The 23,677-nt window shown below is 42.2% G+C and overlaps 1 protein-coding gene across 2 annotated transcripts in view; it reads left to right on the top strand.

Moving 5' to 3' along the window:
* Window positions 1-201: 201 nt before the first annotated feature.
* The window catches only part of Fam3c (FAM3 metabolism regulating signaling molecule C), a 50,793-nt gene continuing 27,317 nt past the window's right edge, over window positions 202-23,677 (top strand). The window contains exons 1-3 of one of the 2 annotated variants that reach the window (XM_045160793.1): window positions 202-264; window positions 13,957-14,009; window positions 20,510-20,614. In XM_045160793.1, the coding sequence (XP_045016728.1) occupies window positions 13,997-14,009; window positions 20,510-20,614 (118 nt within the window). In that variant the 5' untranslated portion in view covers window positions 202-264; window positions 13,957-13,996. Of the gene's footprint in view, window positions 350-13,956; window positions 14,010-20,509; window positions 20,615-23,677 lie in introns of both variants that reach the window. The other variant, XM_045160791.1, reaches the window with a different exon arrangement.

Here is a 23,677-nt window from a genome sequence, read left to right as displayed (position 1 = left end):
GGGCAGGGCGCCGCCCCGCCGCAGGCCGCCGACGCGGCAGCTCCCACGTGGCAAGTCCACGCCGAGCGAGGCGCGGGCGCGCGCGGGCCGCCTCCTCCTCCCCCGCGGCGCGGCGCGGCGCGGCGCGGCGCTCCCTCGGTCCTCCACCGCCAGGGGGCGCGCGCGGCCCGGCAGGCGGCGGCGGGACCCATTGGTCGCGGCGGGAAGCGTGTGGGAGGAGGCCCGAGGCGAGGGGAAGCCGGAGGAGCCCGGGAGGAAGCCGAGGTGCGAGCTGGAGGAGGAGGCGGCGGCCGCTCGGTCGGCCTCCCGCGGGACTGACGGCAGAGCGGCCGAGGCGGGCGGGAGGCCGGTGAGAGCGCGGGAGGGATGCGCGGTGGTGGGTGGCTGGGGCCGGTGGGGCGGGTCTCCCCCCCCCCCGCACCCTGCGGCCGGGGCGGCGCGGGGCGGCGGGAGCCTCGCGGCCCGGCGGCGCGGGAGGACCGGCCCGCGGCCCCGGGAGCGCGTGGGCGGGGAGCCCGGCGCCCCGCGGCCGGCTCCTGGCTGGACTTGAACTCACTGGAGGGCCCGCCCGACTGACTCACTTGCAAAGTTTTGGTCCCTACCCAGCTGCCGCGGCTTTCTCCGTTTGCAGACGAGCCCCTGGTGCTCATGATATCGGTGGGCATGCTGTCCCTGACCTCATCTTTTTTTTTTTTTTTTTTAACCCCCCTTTGCTGCTGTGTTCATAGCCCTGTGACTGGGTGTGACGATCAGTATCCAGATACCTAAATAATATGAGTGACAGGTTGACGATTTGAGGTGGATACATCAGGATCTCCAGCTGTGACCAGGGAGTCATCATCCTCCACTTAAATTATTTCCTGTGATACAGAAGTGCAATCTGATAGAACCTTTTGTTTCTTTTTAATTGGTAGAAACCTTAGGGGTTTTGTTTACGGAAATATAAAATACTAAATATTAAATGTGTCCTGTGCCTTAAAGTTGCTGAGTACATTCCTAGGTGCACTTATTTCTCACAAACCAGTGAGTTCTTTCATCCATTGAGTTTCTGATTTATAGACAAAATAGGAGTTTCCAGAGAAGTTAAAATTGGTGTTAATATTAGATTCCCAGAGCCCCTTTCCTTGGATCATTGAATGCCTTGCAGGACTAGTAATAAAGGGTTACATTTTACAAGTTTTTGGAGACATTGTTATTTATAGTGCGCCTTTCACTGTACAGATAGATTTCCATTAGCTTAGAAAATAAAAGTTAAGTTACCTAAAACCATTGGACAGGAAAAAGGTAGGATTGGTAAATCAGCATTTGGTTGGGGTGATTGATGCCTTACATCTGAGCTTCGTGCTGGGGGTTTCAGGCCTCTTGATTTCTGTGGCCATTTACCAGGTTACCCCCCCCCCTCTTTTCTTTCAGTTTTCCACAGGTTTGTTTCAAAGCATTCTAACATTTTCTCTCCTTACTGAAAACTAGTTTTGTCTTTTTATAGGAAGATGTAAAAATGAAGGGCAACATGGAATTTCCTAGAGTCAGTTAAATAGTTCTGTATCTTGACATTGTGGCTACAGGAGCCAACACAAGCTGCCACATTCTGTAGACCAAGCCCAGGCACAAGTGGTTACAAGTCTCACGTTTTTCTTTTCCTTTCCCTTTTCTTCCTTCCTTTCTTTCTTTCTTTCTTTCTTTTTTCTTTTTTTGTCCCTTAGTAGACTGTGGTGAGCTTTTTGTGGGGGCATGTGAGGGTTACAGGAATAGCTCTGCAAGGAGTTCCTATGGATTTTCATCGGAAGTCCACGAGGCTTGCTGAGGTGTGCCAACTAATGACAGTATTCCCTCCTGCTAGCAGTACTCACTGAATGAGTCTTGAAGAACACTGGACAATAGAAACGAGTTTTTGAAATTGTTGCAGTTAAGATTTTAGCTTTGAAGCTTCTTTCCATGCTTTGCAAATGGTGGATGGCCTGCCGTCAGTGTTTTGGTAGAAACAGCATGCTAGTACTGTGTTGTCCAGGGACCTTGGGCAGATGGAGAGCCACTGTTCCACCATTTCTTTTCCTGGGTGGTTTGGTTGTGTTTAACTTTGGAGCACTTCGGTTGTGCAGACTACTTGAAGTATAAGTGGATTGTCAGTGTAGAGGAATTCTTAACATCAAGACCAAGAACTTTTAGCTTCTTATCTGGTATCATGAGAAGTTGTTTAAGGAGACAGATATTCCAGTTATACTGCGTGTAAACTTGTGCCTTTAATCTTTTTTTAAAAATTTTTTATTTATTTATTTGAGAGCGACAGACACAGAGAGAAAGACAGATAGAGGGGGAGAGAGAGAATGGGCGCGCCAGGGCTTCCAGCCTCTGCAAACGAACTCCAGATGTGTGCGCCCCCTTGTGCATCTGGCTAACGTGGGACCTGGGGAACCGAGCCTCGAACCGGGGTCCTTAGGCTTCACAGGCAAGCGCTTAACTGCTAAGCCATCTCTCCAGCCCTTTGATCTTTTTTTTTTAAAAAAGCAGTTTGTGAGGTGAACATTTTACTATCCTATTTTGTTTTCCCTTTGTATGACTAAGGTGTATTTTCATTTTTGTCATTGATCTTGATAGTATTTATCTCTTTCTAACTCTCCCCAGAAGGTCCGGTTAAGGTGGTTGGTGGTTCCCTGCTCTTTAACCAGGCAGAACTAAGTAAGTGTCGTCTTGTAGGAGTCTCTTCCACTTTGGTATGTTTGTGCTGTAGGCTCCAGAAATGTAATCACCATTTCATTCCTTCAGGTGGCGAGAGCATTTTAAACCAAATTCTGCTCTGTAGAAGAGATTTACAGGGAAACACGTAAATCTGTCATTGCTTGTGGGAATTTGTTCTTCAGTTCCTTACCTCCTATGCTCCAGATTTATTCACTATCCACCTCTCTCAACCCCAGAGACAGGCTGATCTCCAGTCATTGTTCATAAAAGAATGGAAATTCCTGTCTTATGAATTGTACTTTTGGGCTCTTTTTGTTCTAGATCTGTCTCCATTCCTGCCCCTTTAACCCTCTCTCCCTGTGTGGTTGATGCCCTGGCTATGAAGTTCTTAGATCTAAGTGTGAGAATCACCTGGGGAGCTGGTTAAACGTGCGAGAGCTTGATCATCAGAGATTCTGATTGTGCAGGTGTGTGGTTGGCTCAGGCGTTTGTGTGTTAGAAAGCACACTAGTGTTGCTGACATCCAGTAGGGATAACACTGTCCTTAGGTTTTTGTGGAATTTGATAAGATGTGTGGTTGAATCTATGGTATTGCAGTTTGTAAAGCACATCATTTTATTTACTAAGAAGAAAAATGTTAGAAGCCTGTCAGTGTACACATGTTTATAGGGAGGGAGGCAATAAGCTTCTTGAAAATCAATAATAAAAGCTGGGCATGGTAGCACACACTTTTAATCTCAGCACTCGGGAGGCCTACTTAGGAGGATTGCCGTGAATTTGAGGCCAGCCTGAGAATACAAGATGAATTTCAGGTCAGCTGGGCTAGAGCGAGACCCTACCTCATAAAAACATTTCATATATGTATGTATGTGTGTGTGTATATATATATATACACACACACATACATACACACGCACACACAATAATAGTTTTCTAAGAGATTAAAAAAAAAACTCCTCTTGTTATATTAAAGGGTTACTGTGAGACATAGGATAGGTGATAAAACAATTGTATCAACATTCCTCTATTTCTTTTATCATAAAATTACTACAAAGTATTTGAAGGAGAGCTTCTGTCAGGTGTCTTTATTTGTTATCTGTGCATAACGAAGATGATGCTTGGGTTTATGTCGTCTGAGGTGTAACACACTGTAACTTGTCCCCGTGTGATTTACTTCCTACTCCCTTCCAGTCATTAGTGGCTTAGCATAGAAACCATGTCATCCCCCACTCCACTGAAATATTTCCTTTATGCTCCATTGATAGTAGGTGTGGCCTGGCCTTCTGATTCATAGCTTCTGTAGTCACCCCCTTCCAGTTAGAGTTCGTAGCCCTTGTTCACGTCAACTAGCTGGTTATATATGTGTACTTGCCAGCCACCTACCGTCCTGTACAGAGTGGGTTCATGATGGAGTGGTGATAGGCTTTACCAGGCTGCATCACAGTAGGCCTGAACTCTGGCTGCAAGTCAAACCCACCCCCCACCCCGGAAATAAATAAAAACTGTGGTGGCCTGTGGGATGCTGAAGGGCTGTGCAGGTTAGGACAGATCTTTCCAGCAAGGAAAGTTCAGTGAAGAGCCACCCCGCTGCCTGTGTGCTTCCTTCATTGACAGAGAACATTGCTTAGCTGTGACAGGTTGAGTGAGAAGCAGCCGTTTCCTGTTTAATCCCTTAAAGTTTTTGGAAAACGGGGTTAAATGCTTGTGGACCAAGTGGAATGTTTCAGAAATCAGTTAGTTCTGAAGGAGAAAAAGAAAACATAACTGTAGATCTCTTTGGCCGGTTTACACAGACTGGAGGAGTTGTGTGAACCTGTTGGCGCTGAGCTGGCTGGTGTGGCAATCCTCCTCCCAGCATGTGGCGAGTGTGGTCTGTCTGACCTGACTACCAGACCAAAGGGGCAAGTTGGCCTAGGCTGGGCACTTTTGGTGGTTGTACCCAGTAAGTTTTCTAGCCTGTTTTTCAGTAGAGGCAGGGGCCATTGTAGCCGTATTTTTGCCAGTTGTCATTCTTAGGAGAATGAAGTTTTTATCCAGGCCAGTATAGAAAAGAAGGCAGTTTTCTGAAGCATCCCTCTCCAGGGAGCCCCAATGGAGAAGCAAGTTATGAGAGTTTATCATGGATTATGGAGGAAAGTCACCTCCACAGTACACCCTGACGTGCCTTCTCATGGACAGGCATTCCAGAGGAAGCTGAGATGAGAACATAGGTGCTTCCCATAGTGTGTTCATTCTTTTTCATCTTCTTGGCCACATTTAGATGCTAGTTCTCTTAAGTGCAGTTTTAACATCATGCTACTGACACGAAGTGAGAAAAGCCATAGAATGTTGATTCTTAACAACTTCCAAAACCCAAGAACAGTCAGGCATGGCATCACACATGATTATTCCCAGCAGCATGGAGTTTTGGAGATCCAGGCAGGTGATTCCTGAGTTTGAGGCTCACTGCCTGGCATGTTGAAACCAGGCATGATCATCTGCACTCCTTTCTTCCTAAAACTTCCAGTGGAACAGCACAGATTACTCTGAAAGACTGACTTATTTAGTCTGTTGATCTATCATTTACAGTTTTCTGGTCTATTGCTTTGCATTCTCCATTTGGGGCCACTTTGCAGGGCTATAAAACATGAGGGGGTATTTTTGTTTTTCCCTGGTCAAAATATAATATAGTTTGGTTCTTTAAAACATGGGGAGACCTTTCCATTGTTAGGTAGTCCTGAAAAATGTTTCGTGTGTGCGTGCACGCACGTGTGTGTGTGTGTGTGTGTGTGTGTGTGTGTGTTTCTATGCAGGTTCTCACTCTACCCCAGGTTGTCCAGGAGCTCATTCAGAAGCCCCAGGCTGGACTTGAACTCAATAGCAATTCTACTATCTCACCCTTCTGAGTGCTGGGACTAAAGGCCTGTGCCACCATGCCCAGGTCTAATTTTTTTTTTCTTCTTAATCATTATTTCTTACTAATTTGGGTGGAATTTTATATTTTTTGTGAGACAAGATCTGACTTTTAACTCCCTGTTAGATGAGGACGACCTTGAACTCTTGATCTTCCACTGGGATTACAGGTAGGACCCACCATACTCTTGACTTCATAAGCACTTTTAGAAGTTGGGGTGTGTGTGTGTGTGTGCGCGCGGTGGAATGGTAGATTTTCTTAAAATCATGCATCTTCTGGCATTCATTATGAGAGTGTCCTGCTAGTATTAAATACTTTCTCTAGTTAATATTTGATTTTTCTTTTAAGTGTTAAAAACACATTTTGTTAAATTCACAGTAGCTTGGCGATAGCAGTCATACTGTGTGCTAGGTTATTTGTTGTTTGCAGTATGGGAGACCCACCCTAGGGCCTTGTGTTATACCACTGAACTACATCTCCATTCTAATACTGTGATTTTAAATAGTCATAGTCTGGGCTGGAGGGATGGCTTAGCAGTTAAGGCATTTGCCTGTAAAGCCAAAGGATCCAGGTTAGATTCCCCAGGACCCACATTAGCTAGGTGTACAAGGGGCGCATGCGTCTAGAGTCGTTAGCAGTGGCTGGAGGCCCGGGTGCACACATTCTCTCTCTCCTTTGTCACAAGATAAATATATAAAAATAAAATATTTAAATATTCATAGTCTTTCATATGGTATCAGTCTGTATCTTACTACTAAAAATGTGTTACTAAAGTATCAATGGAAGGCCTTTTTAAAATTTTTCATCTATTTGTACTTGTGTGTGGGTGTGGGTATGGTGTCATGCCAGGATTCTTGCTGCTGCAAATGCCTGCCTGGCCAGCTTTATGTGGGTGGCTGGGGCATTGAACCTGAGTAGCAGTCTTTGCAAGCAAACCTCTTTAACTTCTGAGCCATCAAGGAAATGTTTTTAAGAGCTAAATATTTGGGATTTTAAAAGTTGGTCAAACATGTTCTACTTGTTTTCAAAGCCCATCGTGAAAATGATCCCATGTAAACACCTACATGAAGAAAACAACACTCTCTTCTTCTCTCTAACATAATTGTATAGTTAGTGAAGTAGAATTTAGTCACTCATTTTTATCCATTTCTTTCAGTCTCCTGGGATTGGGTTGAAAACATTACCACAGCTTAATCCTGGCCTTTGCTGTGGATGGACAGCTTCATGTACAGGAAGCCAGTGGTCTTACCCTGTTTTGAAGAGGCTGCATACTGTGGTTTCTCCTTAGCATAGGCTTCCTGCCGTGGAGAGCAGCGATTATGGAAATGTCTGATAGCACAACATATGGGCTATATAATCAGCCCCACTTCTGTAGTAGACTTTCTTTAAGGGACTCGGAAAAGCCATATGGAAATCTAGATCCTGCAACAAACGTTAGGTTACAAAGACATGGTCAGGGATGTTTTTCAGACTTTTATTTATTTATTGTTAATTAAAAATGTATTTCTCTTGCCCAAGTCTCAAATTAAGACACATAAGTTGTTTGACCCACCAGACATTTTTTTAAAATTATACTTCTAAGCTGGATGTGGTGGCGCACGCCTTTAATCCCAGCACTCGGGAGGCAGAGGTAGGAGGATCTCCATGAGTTCAAGGGCACCCTGAGACTACATAGTTAATTCCAGGTCAGCCTGGAACAGAGTGAGACCCTACCTCGAAAAACATGTGTGTGTGTGTATATATGTGTGTGTGTGTGTGTGTGTGTGTGTGTGTGTGTGTGTGTGTGTGTCATTTGCAAGTCGAGAGAGAGAGAGAAGAGAGCAGAGGGACTGACAGAATGGGTGTGCTAGGACCTCCAGCCAATAAACTCCAGATGCATGCACCACTTTGTGCATCTGTCTTTACTGAGTATTGGGGAATTGACCTCAGATTGTTGGCTTTTGCAGGGAAGTACCTTAACTTCTGAGCTGTCTCTCCAGCCCCCATTTTTCACATTTTTTAAGTAGATTGAAAAACCAATAATTTTGTGAAACATGAAGATGGTATGAAAGTAAAATTTTGGTGTCCATCAATGAAAGTTTATTAGAACATAGGTGGACACATTTTTCATCCTTGCTCACCTGTGTGCAAAGTGGCCCAGCTGTGATAGTGGCTGTGGTCCTCAAAGTATGTGCACATGTGCCATTTGGCCCTCTTACAGAAGCATTTCCAGCATTTCCCTGGCTTTCATCACACAAGTACCATTTTATTCTGAGCACATGTGTGAGAATATGTGTGGGCACACTTGTGCCACGGCTTGGGTGTGGAAGTCAGAGGAAACTTTTGGTTCAGTTCCCCCACCCTTCCACCCAGATCACCATTACACAAGCTTCTGGGGAATTCTCCTTTCTCCTCCCTCTGGTGCCACAGGCACACTGGGATTATTGAAGCCTGCTGCAGCTCTGGCTTTTATGGCTTTTACGTGAGGTCTGGAGATCCGAACTTAGATACTCAGTTATGTTATGTGGCAAGTGCTTTTATACACTAAGCCACTTCCCTAGGCCAGCTTTTCTTGTTTAATGACATATAGGGACTTGCTATGTAGCCCAAGATGACCTTGAACTTCTGATCTTGCCAGCACCGCTCCTAGTTTGATGTGGTGCTGAGTACCAAACCTAGAGCTATTTATGCATTCTAGGCAAGCTCTGTACTGTGAGCTGAATCCTGGGCCTTAGGGCTGTATTTGTTGCTGTTCTGGTTTTAATGATGCCCTTTTGTTTGTAAATTTAATAGAGTAACTTACCCTAGTGACTCTTCTAGTTCTAATTTTGTTTGTAATCTCAGTGTCAACTATTTTTTCTCTTCTACTTTATTATTTTACTTATTTGAGAGAGAGGGTCAGGTAGAGAAAGGAGCACAGAGAGAATGTGCATGCCACTGCAAGCAAACTTGACTCTAGACACATGCTCCACCTTGTGCATCCAGGTTATGTGGGTCCTGGGGAATGGAACCTGGGTCCTTAGGCTTTGCAGGCAAGTGCGTAACCACTAAGCCATCTCTCCAGCCCTTCTCTTCTACTTTAAATCATGGTCTGTATTAGTCTGAAATCTTCAGAGTAGAGCCAGTAAGCAGTATGGAGGTGCACACAAATGGTGGGAGAGAGACAGGAGGCAGAACTAGAGGATCCCTAATAAACTGTATGATTCATAGGATCTATTGTAATTTGTTAGAAGCAATTGGCCCACAGGGTTACTGACGCTGAGAAGACTAGGACTTGGCAGTTAGCAAGTTAGTAACCCAGAAGAACTAATGGGAAGTTTCCAGTCTGCCTCTGAAGCTTTCTTCTGCAGACAGGCAGAGAGGAGATTTTTCTGTTAAAAGGACTTTTTTTTTTTTGCTACTCTCAAAGTAGGAGCAACACATAAGATGTGTTCTCAAAAGGTGAGGACATTTTTCCAGACCAGGAAAAAAAAAAAATCATTCTGCAGCAGACACACCAGCTTGGTGTCCCAATCCAGTCAGCTCTGACTTTGCCTACGTGGTGATAGGATTAGATCTCATAGGCTCAGTCCTTAGATCGCCCCCTTTTATGTTAGATGCCAGTCATCAACCCTTTTTATCTTTAGACATGGTTCTGCTAAACCAGCTATGAACTGGGGTCCCCCATAGCCCCTTCCTGAGACACAGTGAATTTGAGTGTGTCACAGGTTTGGTACCTTAGTATGATAAAGGATGCTATAAGGACACGGATGCAGGATGCCGAGAAAGAGGTGTGGTGAAGGGCTTGGAGCTCCCTGTCCTCTTTGGCTGTATCAGCCCTTGGGCCCATGTTGGTCACCTCTGTGGAAGCTTTCTGGGTCCTCTTATTTTTTTGGTGCAGGGTTGGGTTGTGGATTGGCATGATGGAGCCACAGACAATTGTGTCAAACTGAAACTGGATCAAAAAGAGATGAAGTAACAAGAGTAGACTGAATGGGGAAAGCCTGTGTTTTCTCTCAGGCTCTGTACAGTTGTCAGACCTGTAGGCTACAGAGCAGGAGCCCTCTGCAGTGGGCAGGGTCTTTGGACAAAGTTGGGCAGAAAGGTTCTGTATGGCCAGTGCCAAAACAGAGGTGAGAAGAATAGAGGATTTTTGTTTGTTTGTTTTTTGGGTTTTTTTGACTTGCAAAGGGGAAGAAAAATTCTAGTTTTACAGCCTGCCTTAGGCAAGGAGTTATCAGCTGGGAACTGTGGTTGGAAATCCAAGTATATATTGTCATACTCCCTTGTTCACCCTTTCTTGGTCCAGAAAGATACAGCCAGAATAATGTGATTATATGTGTGGCCCTGGGGCGGGGAAGATGGCTTGGGACAGGTAGCCTGTGGCCCAATCAAGTTGACACATAAAATTCACCATCATAAATAAGTATAAATCTATTGATTTGTACTTTGACTTTTTTTTTTTTTTGTATTTGCTTGAAAATCCCCAGTTCATTGACAATTAGAATCATCTGAATTTAGTTGGTTTTATTAGGCCAGCACCAAGTTAAAATTTGACTGAAGTGAATCTACTTTTGTGTGTGTGTGTGAAGTATAACTTGTAATTTTTTTCTGGCTCAATTGACTATTTAGAATAATGACATATCACTGTCTTTTTACATGTATTTTTCTTGCATCATCTTTGTCTTGAGGTGGGAGGGTTCTAACACTGCAGTTTAAATCATCTTGACAACCAATCACATCTCTGGAGTGGCTAGTTCACAGCAAAGATTAGCAATTCCCAGAGCAATTTGCGGAGCCAAATTGATTGACACAACATTTCGTCAACAGACCTCTATAACTAGAGTATGCCAGGGAGCAGCTGAGGAAAAGGAGGGGGATCCTTCCTGCTCTTTCTGGGACCAGAGGCAAATCCCTTAACCTCCTCATAAGGCCACCATAATGCCTACTCCAGCTGGAGGGCAGGTGGGAGGAGGCACAAAGTGATAATGTATGAACAGCACCTCTGGATGTCTTCATCATCTCCTCATTTATAGTACCTGGCAGGACACCCTTCTTTCGGTGGTTGTTTTTGGGGCTCATTTTGTTGATGAGAATAGTGTTCTTGTAATTTGCAGTCCACTTCTCAAGAGAAGAATAAAAGTGTCACTTGACCTATGTTTTTATTTCTGTTTCTTGTTTTACTAGATTCTGAGACATTTTTTCCTTATTCACTTGGTAGCTTAATTTGAGACACAAGAATTCACTCCGTTGGATCAAATTAGACAGACTGTAGCAAATTTTTCAATTATAAACCACCCATAGATGCTCCCGGCCCTGGATGAGTCTGTCTGCCTCACTGTAGCAGCACAGAGCTCATCAGTTGAGTGTTCATTGCACAGGGGTGCTGTGTAGTCTTCCCTGCTGGTGATGTCCATGTGGTTTTGTGCCTTACACTTACCTAAAACGCTGAAACTTGTTTTGGCGTACTCATTCTTTTAGAGCAAATAAATTGCATAAATGTACTGTCTGTGTATTTAAATTTTTATTCTGACCCATGAGTACTCTCTAACTAGTAATATTTATTCTTTTTTTTGTGACTGACTCTTGAGTCCTGTATCTCTAGCTTTTAATAAATACATAAGAAAAATGATAAACTCATTGGCTGCTGCCTCAAGATTAGATTTGATTTCCCTTATTCCTTCACTATTGAGTTCATTTCCTCAGGACCCGTCTTTTTCTGCTTGTTAGCTGTTTCCCAGAAGTTTCTATTAAGTATCTACTTCCACCTACCTCAAATTATATGTAGATTTTCTTTGCCTTGAATTGCCCTCAATAGAAATCAGAACGGATTTGAAATCAGCACATCATAAACACGTTCCATGGTTTGCTCTCAAGTACATTGCGATAATGATTTACATCCTTGAAGATGCAAGAAAGTTAATTAGGAAAATTAATTAAACGTGTCATGGCTGAGACAATTTGATGAGATTTTAATTTAGAAATATTACTTAATGTTAATTCTCAAAATTTTAAAAGCAAGCAGCTGTATTCAGATAGAAAGCCACAGTGTGGTCTTTGCAATGGAAGCAGACTCGCTGGGAAGACAGACAGGTGGCAGGTATATGGTGGCAGTGACTTAATGACACAGGTGTGGCTGAGCCAGCCGTGGTGACTAAAATAGGACAGCAGGTGTCTGGTGTCCAACTGCTTGTTCCATTTTCACAGGCGTTTTTCTCAACCATGCTCATACAAGAGCGAAATTATTTTGGAATATTAACTGGGAGGAGGATCACTAGAAGCCGAAAGAGGATTTACGTGTGACCTGTTGGGTTTTTCATTTGAAAAGTGGGAAATTTTTTTCTCTTTCTTTTCTCTGAAGACTTTTGGATATTGGTATAATCTCTTGTTTACTTTTAGTACTTTCTTGGTCCATAGCTAAGTAGTTTAAATAGACTTGTATCATTGACTGCGGCTGTTAGGTGTAATGAGTTCATATAACTTGCAAAGGGAAGAAATCAATAATGAAAACTCTCACCCCCACTCCCTTGCTTTTTTCTGGTAACTGAGAAAACTGGATGCCATTTCTTTTCAGTGGCCTTCAGGGATGCTTGCTGTTGTTTGCATTTAAAGCTTTCTGTGGATTTCTTGGCCAGACATTAGCATTGAAATACAAGCATTAAAGCCAATTCTACTATACAGAAACAATGCATTTCTGATTAATGGGATTCATTAACATTTCTCTTGAGAGTTGTGTAGATACTTCAGTCTATAGTGTACTTGCCTTACAATGTTGTAGACCTGAGTTTGATCCCCAGATAAAAATGCAGGGTGTGGGGCTGGAGGGTTGGCTTAGTGGGTAAGGCGTTTGCCAGCAAAGTCAAAGTACCCAGGTTCAGTTCCCCCGGACTCACCTTAGCCAGATGCACAAGGGGGCACATGCGCCTGGAGTTTGTTTACAGTGGCTGGAGGCCCTGGTGTGCCTGTCCTCTCTTTCCTTCCTCTTTCTCTGTTAAATAAATAAATAAGAATAAAATATTTTTAAAATGTAGGGTTTGGGCTGGAGAGATGGTTCAGATGTCAAGGCACTTGCTTGCAAAGCCTGATGGCCTAGATTCATTTCCCTAGTGCCCACAAAAAGCCAGATGCACAAAGTGGTGCATACATCTGGAGTTCCTTTGCAGTAGCTAGAGACCCTGGTATGCCTTTTCTTTCTCTGTTTCTCTCTCCTTGCAAATAAATTGATAAATAAAAATGAAAATAAATGCAGAGTGAAGTAGGATGAATTTGTAATCCCAGTTGTGGGGAGGCAGAAACAGGAGGATCCCTAAGGCTCACTAGGCCAACAGTGTAGCCTAATTGGCAGAAACCGTGTTTCAAGAAAGGGGGATGGGGCTGGAGAGATGGATCAGGGGTTAAAGATGCTTGCTTACAAAGCCTTGACTGCATTGGTTCAATTGTATAGTACCCACATAAAGCAAGATGCACCGAGTGATGTATATTTTAGAATTCATTTAAAAAACTTGATAAAAGAGGTAGAAAGCATTCTAGAGGTATAACACCTGAGGTCCTTTGGCCTCTATGTACATACGTACAAACACATACACCCACCCACCCACCCACCTCCGACTTCCTTCTAAGTTCTACTCCTTTATAGGAGAGTTGATTGTGGAAGCTGTGCTGAACTCGTATGACGCTTTGTTACAAACAACTCATTACTATTTCATTTTTAGGTATCTTGAATTGTTCCATAGGAGGGAAGCACACACAAGTGCTATTTCTTGTGGATGGTAAAATGATCAAAGGACAGTTTCTTTGTTTGACAGCTAACATGATTCTGTCAGTAATGATAATTGGGGTATTTTCAATTGCAAATCTGAGTTTCTGTATATATTATTTTGCATATGTAAATTGAAAATCATGAAGAGAATGGGGTATTAAGGTATACCTTTGCTATGAATGGTTATTGTAGTGATACCTCAGTTACGCCATAGAAAAAACGAAGTCATATTCTGTCCTGTTATGAACTGCTCTGGCTAAATTCTTGCCCCATTTCCACAAGCAATTTTCTGTGGCTGGGGAAGGTGATTCACCCCTGTAGACCTGATCTGCAGACTGGAGAGTTAAATCCTTACAGATACATAATTGCTGTGGGTAATGAGTGTCATGTCCAGACACAAGTGGTATGGCAGCTTTTTTCATTGGCTCAGGGAAGCTGAGGACACAGCCAGTGTGGGAAGCCACACTGAGGAAGCTCGTAATGTTTTATGACCCAGTGGAAGGAGACAAGGCCAGTATTTTTTTCCCCTTTAAATGTTAGTATTGGTAAAATACTTAGAAATGTCATGACATTTACTTAATTAATTTTATGTTTATGTTCCAAATCAAATGCAATCTGAAGAGGAATATATTCTAGAATTAACAGTATATACCTTTTCTTTTGATTTTAGGAGATTACTTATGAAAAGTGTCATAGACTGAAACCCAAACATGAGGGTAGCAGGTAAGATGCCCAGTCCAGTGAAAGTAATTCTGCCTTCTTTGTAGCTTCTTTGCTCAGTAAGGACTAAAGGAGAGGGTTAATAATACCTTCCTCTCTTCTTTCTTCCCTCCCTCCTTTTCTTCTTCCTGTCTCCCTCTCTCTTATGATGCAGCTTTTTTTTTTTTTTTTTTTTTTTGTTACCCATACTGGCTCAGCCTCCCAAGTAATAGATTATTTATAGGTGCCACCACCCCTGGAAATATATTTCTTGAAGATGAATACTATATATTCTACTATAATTTATTTTAGCCTTTTATTGTTCAGTAGACTGCATATCACATGTTGAACATTTAATATTATATAAGCTTTTGTTGAAAATACACTAAGTAGTTATATGCTGAATATTTAGTTTTAATGTTTATTTTTTATATATTAAGCTTATATACAAAATTTTGCATATAAAATACCCATATAAAGATTGCTTTTGAGGGCTGGAGAGATGGCTCAGTGAGTGAGGAGTTCTTGCTATGCAAACATGAGAACCTGAGCTCTATCCCTAGCACCCTTATAAAAAGCCGGGCATGCCTGTAACCCCAGAGCTGAACTGCCTGGTCAGCCTGGGAGCTTCAGGTACAGTGAGAGACTCTGTCTTGGGGTAATAATGCAGAACACTGATAGCGAAGGCCCCAACTTTCTCCTCTGGCTTCCAACATATGTACACCGGATGCAAATCTGCACGTGTGTGTGTGTGTGTGTGTGTGTGTGTGTGTGTGTGTATTATGTATATGTGTGTGTGTGTGTGTGTGTATATATATATATATATATATATATATATATCTCATATATATATATCATATACACCAAAACATAAAAAAAAGAAATGAGGGCTGGAAAGATGACTCCATGGTTAAAGGCATTTGCTTGCATAGACTGACTACCTGAGTTTTATTCCCCAGTACCCACATAAAACCAGATGCACAAAGTGGTGTCTTTGTGCATAACTGGAGTTTGTTTGCAGCAGCATGATGCCCTGGTATACTTATTCTCTCCCCTTCCCTTCCTCCTTTCCTGCCTCACCCTTGCAAATAAATGAATAAAAATACTTTGCAGGGCTGGAGAGATGGCTTAGCGGTTAAGCGCTTGCCTGTGAAGCCTAAGGACCCCGGTTCGAGGCTCGGTTCCCCAGGTCCCACGTTAGCCAGATGCACAAGGGGGCGCACGCGTCTGGAGTTCGTTTGCAGAGGCTGGAAGCCCTGGCGCGCCCATTCTCTCTCTCTCTCCCTCTACTGTCTTTCTCTCTGTGTCTGTCGCTCTCAAATAAATAAATAAATAAATAAATAAATAAAATTAAAAAAAAATACTTTGCAATCATGTGAGAATTGTAAATAAAGGTAGGAAAAAAAAATACTTTACAAAATAAGCCGGGCATGGTGGCACATGCCTCTAATCCCAGCACTCAGAAGGCAGAGGTAGGAGGATTGCCATGAGTTTGAGGCCACCCTGAGACTGCATAGTGATTTCCAGGTCAGCCTGAGCTAGAATGAGATCCTACCTCAAAAAAACCAAAAAATAAAAAATTAATAATAATAATAATAGAAAAGAATGACTTTTGAAAATGTAGTTTTTGAGCAAAATGAATTCTAAAGTTTAAGTTTAAATCTTTCCCAAGTAGAGTTAAAGTAATATATAGGAATGATTTACCAAAATGCGTGTTTTGGTTCTATATTTGTTAGATCAAGTTCTATCTGCATAGATTAAAAGGATGAAATGTTTCCTGAGACAGCATGTTATGTACATTGAGAATCACTGGCCATTCATATATTCCAATAGTTAACTATTGAGCTTTATAGAAACACAGATCCAAGCCAGGTGTGGTGAATGCTTTTAATCCCAGCACTAGGGAGGTAGAGGTAGGAGTGCTGTGAGTTCGAGGCTACCCTGAGGCTACATAATGAATTCCAGGTCAGTTTGGACTAGAGTGAGACATTGCCTCGAAAAACAAAACAAAACAAGCAAGCAAACAAAAAAAAGCTTGCATGTCCTTTTCCTACTCTGAAATAAAAATAACTGTTTCCACCATCCTTCCCCCAGTTAAAACCCTAAAAGAATGCATATTTTACCAAGGAATTTCTACTGAGTGTATAACCAATACAGGAGATAACTATAATTTTTCAAAATCAAGATAACTGACCAACATTTACTTATGAACAAACCAAGTGTTTTCCTAAAGAAGCATCTCTTAGAGTTGCCTAAAGCCCAGGCAGGTGAACAGCCATGTTTTTATGCTTTGCTGTATAGACTCAGGCAAATTACAGCTATTAAAGGTAGCGTTTGTAGAAATTTGAACAAATGTATCTTTGCTGTGAAGTTACAAAGCTTCTTTTTTTTTTTTTTTTTAAGAAGTTACACTAATTGTGGAAGAAAAGTATTTCCGGAAACCAAGAGCTTGTTTGTGGTTTAAAAAACAAGTTGCTGTGTTCAGAATTTTGCTTTTGTATGTTCTCTGGGTACAGCAACAAGGCAATTATATGTCTCCGGGTGATTTTCAATCTCATTCATTCAGCACAGTAGCTTGAAATAAAGCAAGTTTTTCTTTTACACATAATTCTGAATCCATTCTAGTCAAAATTACCATTATCCAATTCATGTTTCTGATGGTGCCCAGGTTAACAGAGGAGTAGTTTAGTGAGCTTTTATGTTTGTCCTATCTGTAGCTTAGGTCTTGAGGGAATTTGCCTATAATGAATGGATGTAAGAGATTAGCTATTTATTTTTAGCTAATTAAGGTCTTGTAAATTTAAATAATACCTAGTTGCTTTGAAATTTCCACATAGCCACCATGCTTACATCTAAGATATATGTTATAGTTTGTGAAAAAATAGAAATACATTCAGATTAGTGTGGGCTGTGTCCAGGAGGATGAGCAAGTTTTATGCAAAGTTAAGAGTGGGGCTAGCCATGGTGGCACCCACATTTTATCTCAGCACTCAGGATGCTGAGGTAGGATTGCCTAAGTTCAAGACTAGCCTGGGACTACAGGTTGAGTTCCTCCATGTCAGCCTAGACTAAAGTGAGACCCTGCCTCCAAAAACAAACAAACAAATAAATAAAATGTAGATCATACTGTGTTGTCCTATAGTGTTGTTAATCTTCCAGGATCATCAGTTGGCTAGTTAGACCAGCTATAGAGACAACCTTTTGTCAGGAGTTCTGAACTCTCCTACTGTGGAGACCGTGAGTGACTCTGCTTCTAACTCTTCTCTTCCTTAGAGCTGTTTCTCCCTAGTTCCATCCCCATGTACATGAACAGGTCCTTTTTTTAAAATTTATTTTATTTTGGTTTTTTTTTTTTTAAGATCTGCATTTCCACTGATAGTTATATGACTTCAGACAAGTGGTTTCCAATTTTAGCCTCACTTTCCTTATTTAGGAAATTAAAATGCTCTCATGACAATAGAATTATGTTTATAAAGCATTTAGCTCCAGTTGACACTTAGTAACTGGTATATGTGTCAGTCTTACATATACACATATGAACTGTATCTGTGTATATGTGTAGCTTTTTCTGTGAAGGCTCAGGTTTAGCTTTGTATAAAATTCTAGAATTTTCATGTTAAATGATTTTTAATCGTGTAATATTTCAGTATTGAACAATGCAAGTTTCATATGTCTGCCTTTAGGGACAAATAGTGAGAGGTTATGTTTGATTCTATGTCCCCACAGTGGTTAGAAAATGAGAATAAGACAATAATACAGTCTCCTGGTCATTGGTCTCCATCTTAGATAATGAAGAAAGTATATGCTACCTGTTAGCATTCATCTGTTGAGCAAACAGATGTCGAGAGTGCACTGTGTACAAGACACTCAGCCAGATCCTGGGGGAAAGATTTCAAAGTCAAGTGGCATTTTATTCTCATATGCTAAGAGTGTAGGCAGCCAGTTATTGTTCTTGAAGAAGCAGACCGTGGAAGGGAGAAGGTAGGAAATAGAGGAGAGAGATGGATTAAGTGTTACACTTCTTCGTTGGTTAAACAGTGCATTTTTTTAAAGCTTTGTTTCCTAGAGCAGCTTTAGATTCACAACCTTATGAGAGGAAGGTACAGACTCCCCCCCCCCCCACCCATAGGTATTAGCAGTGCCTCTGCATAGTAATGAGGTGGCTCTGCAAAGCTGCTGCCCTCAGCATCATCAACCTTCCTGAGACTCTTCGGTGAATTTTTGCCATCCCCTCCAAGGCTCTCACCAACTGCTGCTTTGACTCAGTGAGATTAGAATGAACAGAGATCTGTTTTTAATCTTCCTTACTCAGTGTTGCAGTCAGCTTCTCTTTTGTTGTTGGGACAAACATACAACCACTTGCTTGTGGGAAGAAGGGGTTTATTTCAGCTTATATATCTGGGGGACTCTCAGTGGAGGGTGAAGCTGCCTACTTGCATAGATACAAGCAGAGAGGAAAAAATGTATCAAGCAAACAGCACCACCAGTGAGCAGGAACCACCAGGGCTGAAACTGCTACCCACATACCTTAGAGCTGGACTCCAACACCCCCCACCCCCCAGCAACATACCCTCCTGTAGCAGGGATCTGCCTGCTAGGGGCTCAGGTAGGAAGTTTAATCAAAAATGCCTCAAGCCAGGTGTGGTGGCACATGTCTTTAATCCCAGCACTTGGGAGGCAGAGGTAGGAGGATCTCCCAGAGTTCAAGGCTAGCCTGAGACTACATAATGAATTCCAGGTCAGCCTGGGCTAGAGTAAGGCCCTACCTCGAAAAACCAAAAAAAAAAAAAAAAGCCTCAGTCTGTGGGGCCATACATTCAGACTACCACACCCAATAGACTGAGTGAGTTTGGCTTTTTTTTTTTTTCTTCCTCAGAAGAATGTGTGGTTTAGTTTTAGAATAAAGAATGGAACAGGGCTGGAGAGATGGCTTATAAGTTAAGGCCCCTGCCTGTGAAGCCAAAGGACCCACATAAGCCAGATGTATAAGGGACACTTTTGTCTGGAGTTTGTTTGCAGTGGCTATAGGCCCTGATGTGCCCATTCTCTCTGTGTCTTCTCTCTCTCTCTTTGCTTGCCAAAAAAAAAAAAAAAAAAAAATTAAAAAATTAAAAAAAAAAAGAATGGAACAAGCCATAGGTTTAGTAGGATGCCCGGCTTCTGGTGCATGTTATACCACTCATTAATCATCTGAATCTTAGAGCATTACTTCCTCTCCAGTGACAGTTCTGCCTACCTCTTTCATGTCAGTACAAGCAAAGCTCAAACCATGAGTAGGAGAGGGGAATGGAGGTGGTAGGGAGACACTAATGTTGTACTGACATTGTTCCTGAATAAGCTGATGACAGTTCTATGAGATCCCACAGAGGGGAGGATGAGGTTTCTGTGCTGTCATTTCCCTTTTCTCCTGTGTGCTGTGTCCTTTCCTTTCCTATTGGGTTACCCATGGAGAAAAGTATAAGAGGTGGTTTATGTTAAGCAGTGCTGTTAGTGTTGGTTGCTTATAAGGAACTTACACATGATTGGAGAAACACAGGGTAAAAGATGAAATATCTCTCACCTCAAAGACAAAAAGAAATAGTTTATTTCAGAGCCAAATATGAGTGACCATGGCCCTAGAACTCAGATACAGGTTACTCCTAATTCTGTGTTCTGACATGTTAACAATTTAATGAAGTTTTTATAGTTACAGAACAAAAGAAATTCATAAACCAAAGCACTTTTCAAACACATTGACGGAAACCCCAGGTAGGTGGGCTACAGCAAAATGGGGGAATATTTGCTTTAAGCTTCAGATTTTCTCTGTTGACACTCTTAGCCTATGGGTTGGTGAAAGCTGGTAGGTGGTCTGATAGTACATTTCAGAAAGGTTTCACCTGATCATCTGAAAGTCACAAGGGTGTTAGACACAGAGGTGGACAAGAAATGGCTGCTAAGGGGCTAAAATTAGCCCAAGGTAATTTGGCTGTGATCCTGCAACATTCCATCTCTATGATCACTGGGGTTCTGTCAGTCCATTGAACCTTGTTCAAAGGAGATCCAGCACTTGTCAGAAACTTGAGCTGCCATAGCCACCATGCTGTGAAACATGAAGCCGCATTATGTCCTTCAGTACCAGAGGCCTGTCTTAAAGTAACTAGACTTAAGTCTGGGTAGGAAGACAGTGCTTGCTGTGCTCTGAGGGTCAGGTAGCTCCAGGAGATGCATTGGTCAGTGATGGGACCCTGGCATGTTATTTCACTGGAGAACTTACTTTGTGGATGTTCTGGCATTGCTGTCCTCAGGAGGACCAGGGTTTGAAGCATCCCTGTTTCAGAGAATTCTTTGATAAGGAAAATCCTTTACTGAGTGAATCATTGACATAGTTTTTATGATAATCCAAGTAAAATTTAGATCCGGTTTATTAAAAACTAGAAATATATTACTGTTAACTTTGTTTTTAGAACTTAACATTTTATAGAAATGGATAGCCTAAGTTCTGTAAGCTCATATACTCATGCTGAATTGTTTCTGCCTTTGTCTAGGAGCTGCAAAGCTGGTGGTAGCAGTGGCAGTATTTTTACTGACATTTTATGTTATTTCTCAAGTATTTGAAATCAAAATGGATGCAAGCTTAGGAAATCTATTTGGTAAGTTTCTTTTCCTTTAAACCTTATTCTTACTGTGGATATCTAAAGTGTAACTTCTCACATTGGGTCACTGCTGCTACGTCTGCCTAGGAAAGGAATGATTGTATCAATAACTGGTTCATTAGACAATTCTAAAATATGTATGAGGTTGTAGAATAAGTCAGTATAAAGCAGTGGACTTTCTTGAACATGCTGGCATTTTTAATGGTTCTCTTTGCTGCATGGTGAGAAGCATTAGTCATGACTTAAAAGTACACACTCCAGAAAATGCAATGCCCCTAAGGTTACATTGTTCCTCTATTAGAGTTGGCATTAGAAAACTTGGGTGCAAATCTGGCTCTCAGTTGCCAAACAATTAAGAGTCCTACTAGTGCACTTTAGAGTCAGTCACTAGCATTCCTCTTGCTTTCCTACTCTGATTTCCCTCCCACCATTCTCCTCTTTACCCGTTCACTGTTTCTGCATTGTAAAAGTACCCAAGTAAGGTACTTTAACTCAGTCTAAAATTTTCTCAGGAAGACAAGTCCACAATAAAAGGTGCTTGCTAGCAAAGCCAACAGTCTGGGTTTGATTCCCAGGACCCACATAAAGGCAGATGCACGAAGTGGCACATGGATCTGTAACTCATTTGTAGTGGCTAAAGGCCCTCCTAGCATCCTCCCTCTTTTCTCTCTCTCCCCCTCCTTCTATCTTCCTTCCTTCCTCCCTCTCTCCTTGCAAATAAATAAAATATGTAAAAACATTTTTTCCTGAAAAAAAAAAATGACTAGCCCATGCTAGTTAAGCACTCTACTACTGAGTACAACTGTAGCCCTTAACGTAGTTTTAAATTTTTTAAAAAATTTTTTTGTTATTATTTTTATGTATTTATTTGAGAGTGATGGACAGAGAGAGAAAGAGGGAGAGGGAGGGAGAGAGAGAGAGAGAGAGAGAGAGAATGGGCGCGCCAGGGCTTCCAGCCACTGAAAACAAACTCCAGACACATGTGCCCCCTTATGCATCTGGCTAACGTGGGTCCTGGGGAAATAGAGCCTTGAACTGGGGTCCGTAGGCTTCACAGGCAAGAGCTTAACCGCTAAGCCATCTCTCCAGCCCCTAGTTTTTTTATTTTTTAAGTTAAGAACGTATTTTGTATGGGTACATCATGTGTTGATACCATCTTTGCCCTCCTCCCTGCCCCATACCTTAGAGGGCCCTCCTCAGTGGGGTGCTGGTATTCCACATGGGGTTGTGCGTTACGCCTTCGTTACTGGGGAAGCAGTGCCTCTGGACATGATGTCCCTACTTGTGGGTCTTACAATCTTTCTGCCCCCTCTTCCACAAAATTCTCTGAGCCATGGTGGGTGAGTTTTAAGTCGACTTCAGTGGTGATCTTTTAGGAACCTTTAGATTTCTGCTTTGGTAGGTGTTCAGTTTCCTCAGTGTTTGTCTCCTTCATCTTGGCACTGCTTATCAGGCTCACCATGAAGCAGCACTCTTGCTCATCTCCCCACTTCCTCTGTGATTTCACTTGGGTCTTGACTGAGATGTGAGGGGTCGTTTATCTCTTTGGGTCTTGCTACCTTCTGAAAAAGAACAGATTCTCCAAAGGAGAGTCAAGTCAGTACAGGTTAAATTGGATAAGCACTATTAATTTTCAGAGAATTTGATGGATATAGCCCTCTTTTAGCCAAAGACTAGTGGGAGCTTGACATTAGAGAGTATATTCTTTGTCTCCATAGGATTCAGACCTGGTTCATGGGTTCCTTTCCACTGAGCTGATCTCTTAGCCAATCAGAATGCAACAGGATGGGAAAATATTTTTCACCAACCATACCACTGACAAAGGCCTAATATCTAGAATCTACAAAGAGGTTAAAAAAACGAAACAATAAAAAAAATCAAAATACCCACTGAAAAAAAGGAGGTAGATAACTGAATAGGGAGTTCTCAGAAGAAGAAACACCAATGGCTAACACACACTTAAGAAAATGTTCGGGCTGGAGAGATGGCTTAGCGGTTAAGTGCTTGCATGTGAAGCCTAAGGACCCCAGTTCGAGGCTCGGTTCCCCAGGTCCCACGTTAGCCAGATGCACAAGGGGGCGCACGCGTCTGGAGTTCATTTGCAGAGGCTGGAAGCCCTGGTGCACCCATTCTCTCTCTCTCTCTCCTCTATCTGTCTTTCTCTCTGTGTCCGTCACTCTCAAATTAAAAAAAAAAAAGTTAAAAAAAAAAAGAAAATGTTCAACATCCTTAACTATCAGGGAAATGCAAATTAAAACAACTGTGAGATTCAACATCTTACTCCAGTAAGGATGACAATCATTAAAAAAATAAAATACTGTACTGTAGAGATGGCTTACCAGTTAAGGTACTTGACTGCAAAGCCAAAGGACCCAGGTTCAACTCCCCAGGACCCATATAAGCCAGATGCACAAGGTTGTGCATGTGCCTGGGGTTCATTTCTAGCAGCTGGAGTCCCTGGCACACCCATTCTTTCTCTTTCTCTTTTCTTCCCTCTCTCCCTCCCTCTTTTCCTCTTCCAAAAATAAAAATAAAATGGCAACAAATGTTGGTGAGGATGTGGGGGAAAGAGGAACCCTAATTCACTGTTTGTGGGAATGCAAACTTGTACAATAACTGTGGAAATAAGTATGGAGATTCCTGAAAATGATGAATATAGAACTACCAACAGACCTACTTATTCCCTTACTGGGCATTTACTCAAAATGCTGCATGCTTCACTACAGAGATATGTGCTCAACCATGTTCATAGCTGCTCAGTTCATAATAGCTAGAAACTGGCATCAAGCCAGGTGCCCATCATTGGACAAATAGGTAATGAAATTGTGATACATTTACACAATGGAATTCTACTCAGCAGTAAGAGAAAATGATACAATGAAATCGGGAAGTAGGAAAATGGATGGACTTAGAACAGATCATACTCAGTGAACACACACACAATCACAGAAAGACAAACACCACATGTTTGCACTCATCTGTGGTTTGTAACCTGGATCAGCTTGAGTTGCTGGCATACTGGATAGGCAACTTGAGCCCAGACAAAAGCAATGGAAGGTT

Source organism: Jaculus jaculus, chromosome 10 (genome assembly GCF_020740685.1).
Source record: "Jaculus jaculus isolate mJacJac1 chromosome 10, mJacJac1.mat.Y.cur, whole genome shotgun sequence".
NCBI lineage: Eukaryota > Metazoa > Chordata > Mammalia > Rodentia > Dipodidae > Jaculus > Jaculus jaculus.
Note: the sequence above shows the minus strand (reverse complement) of the source record. Positions and strands in the feature narration are given on the sequence as shown.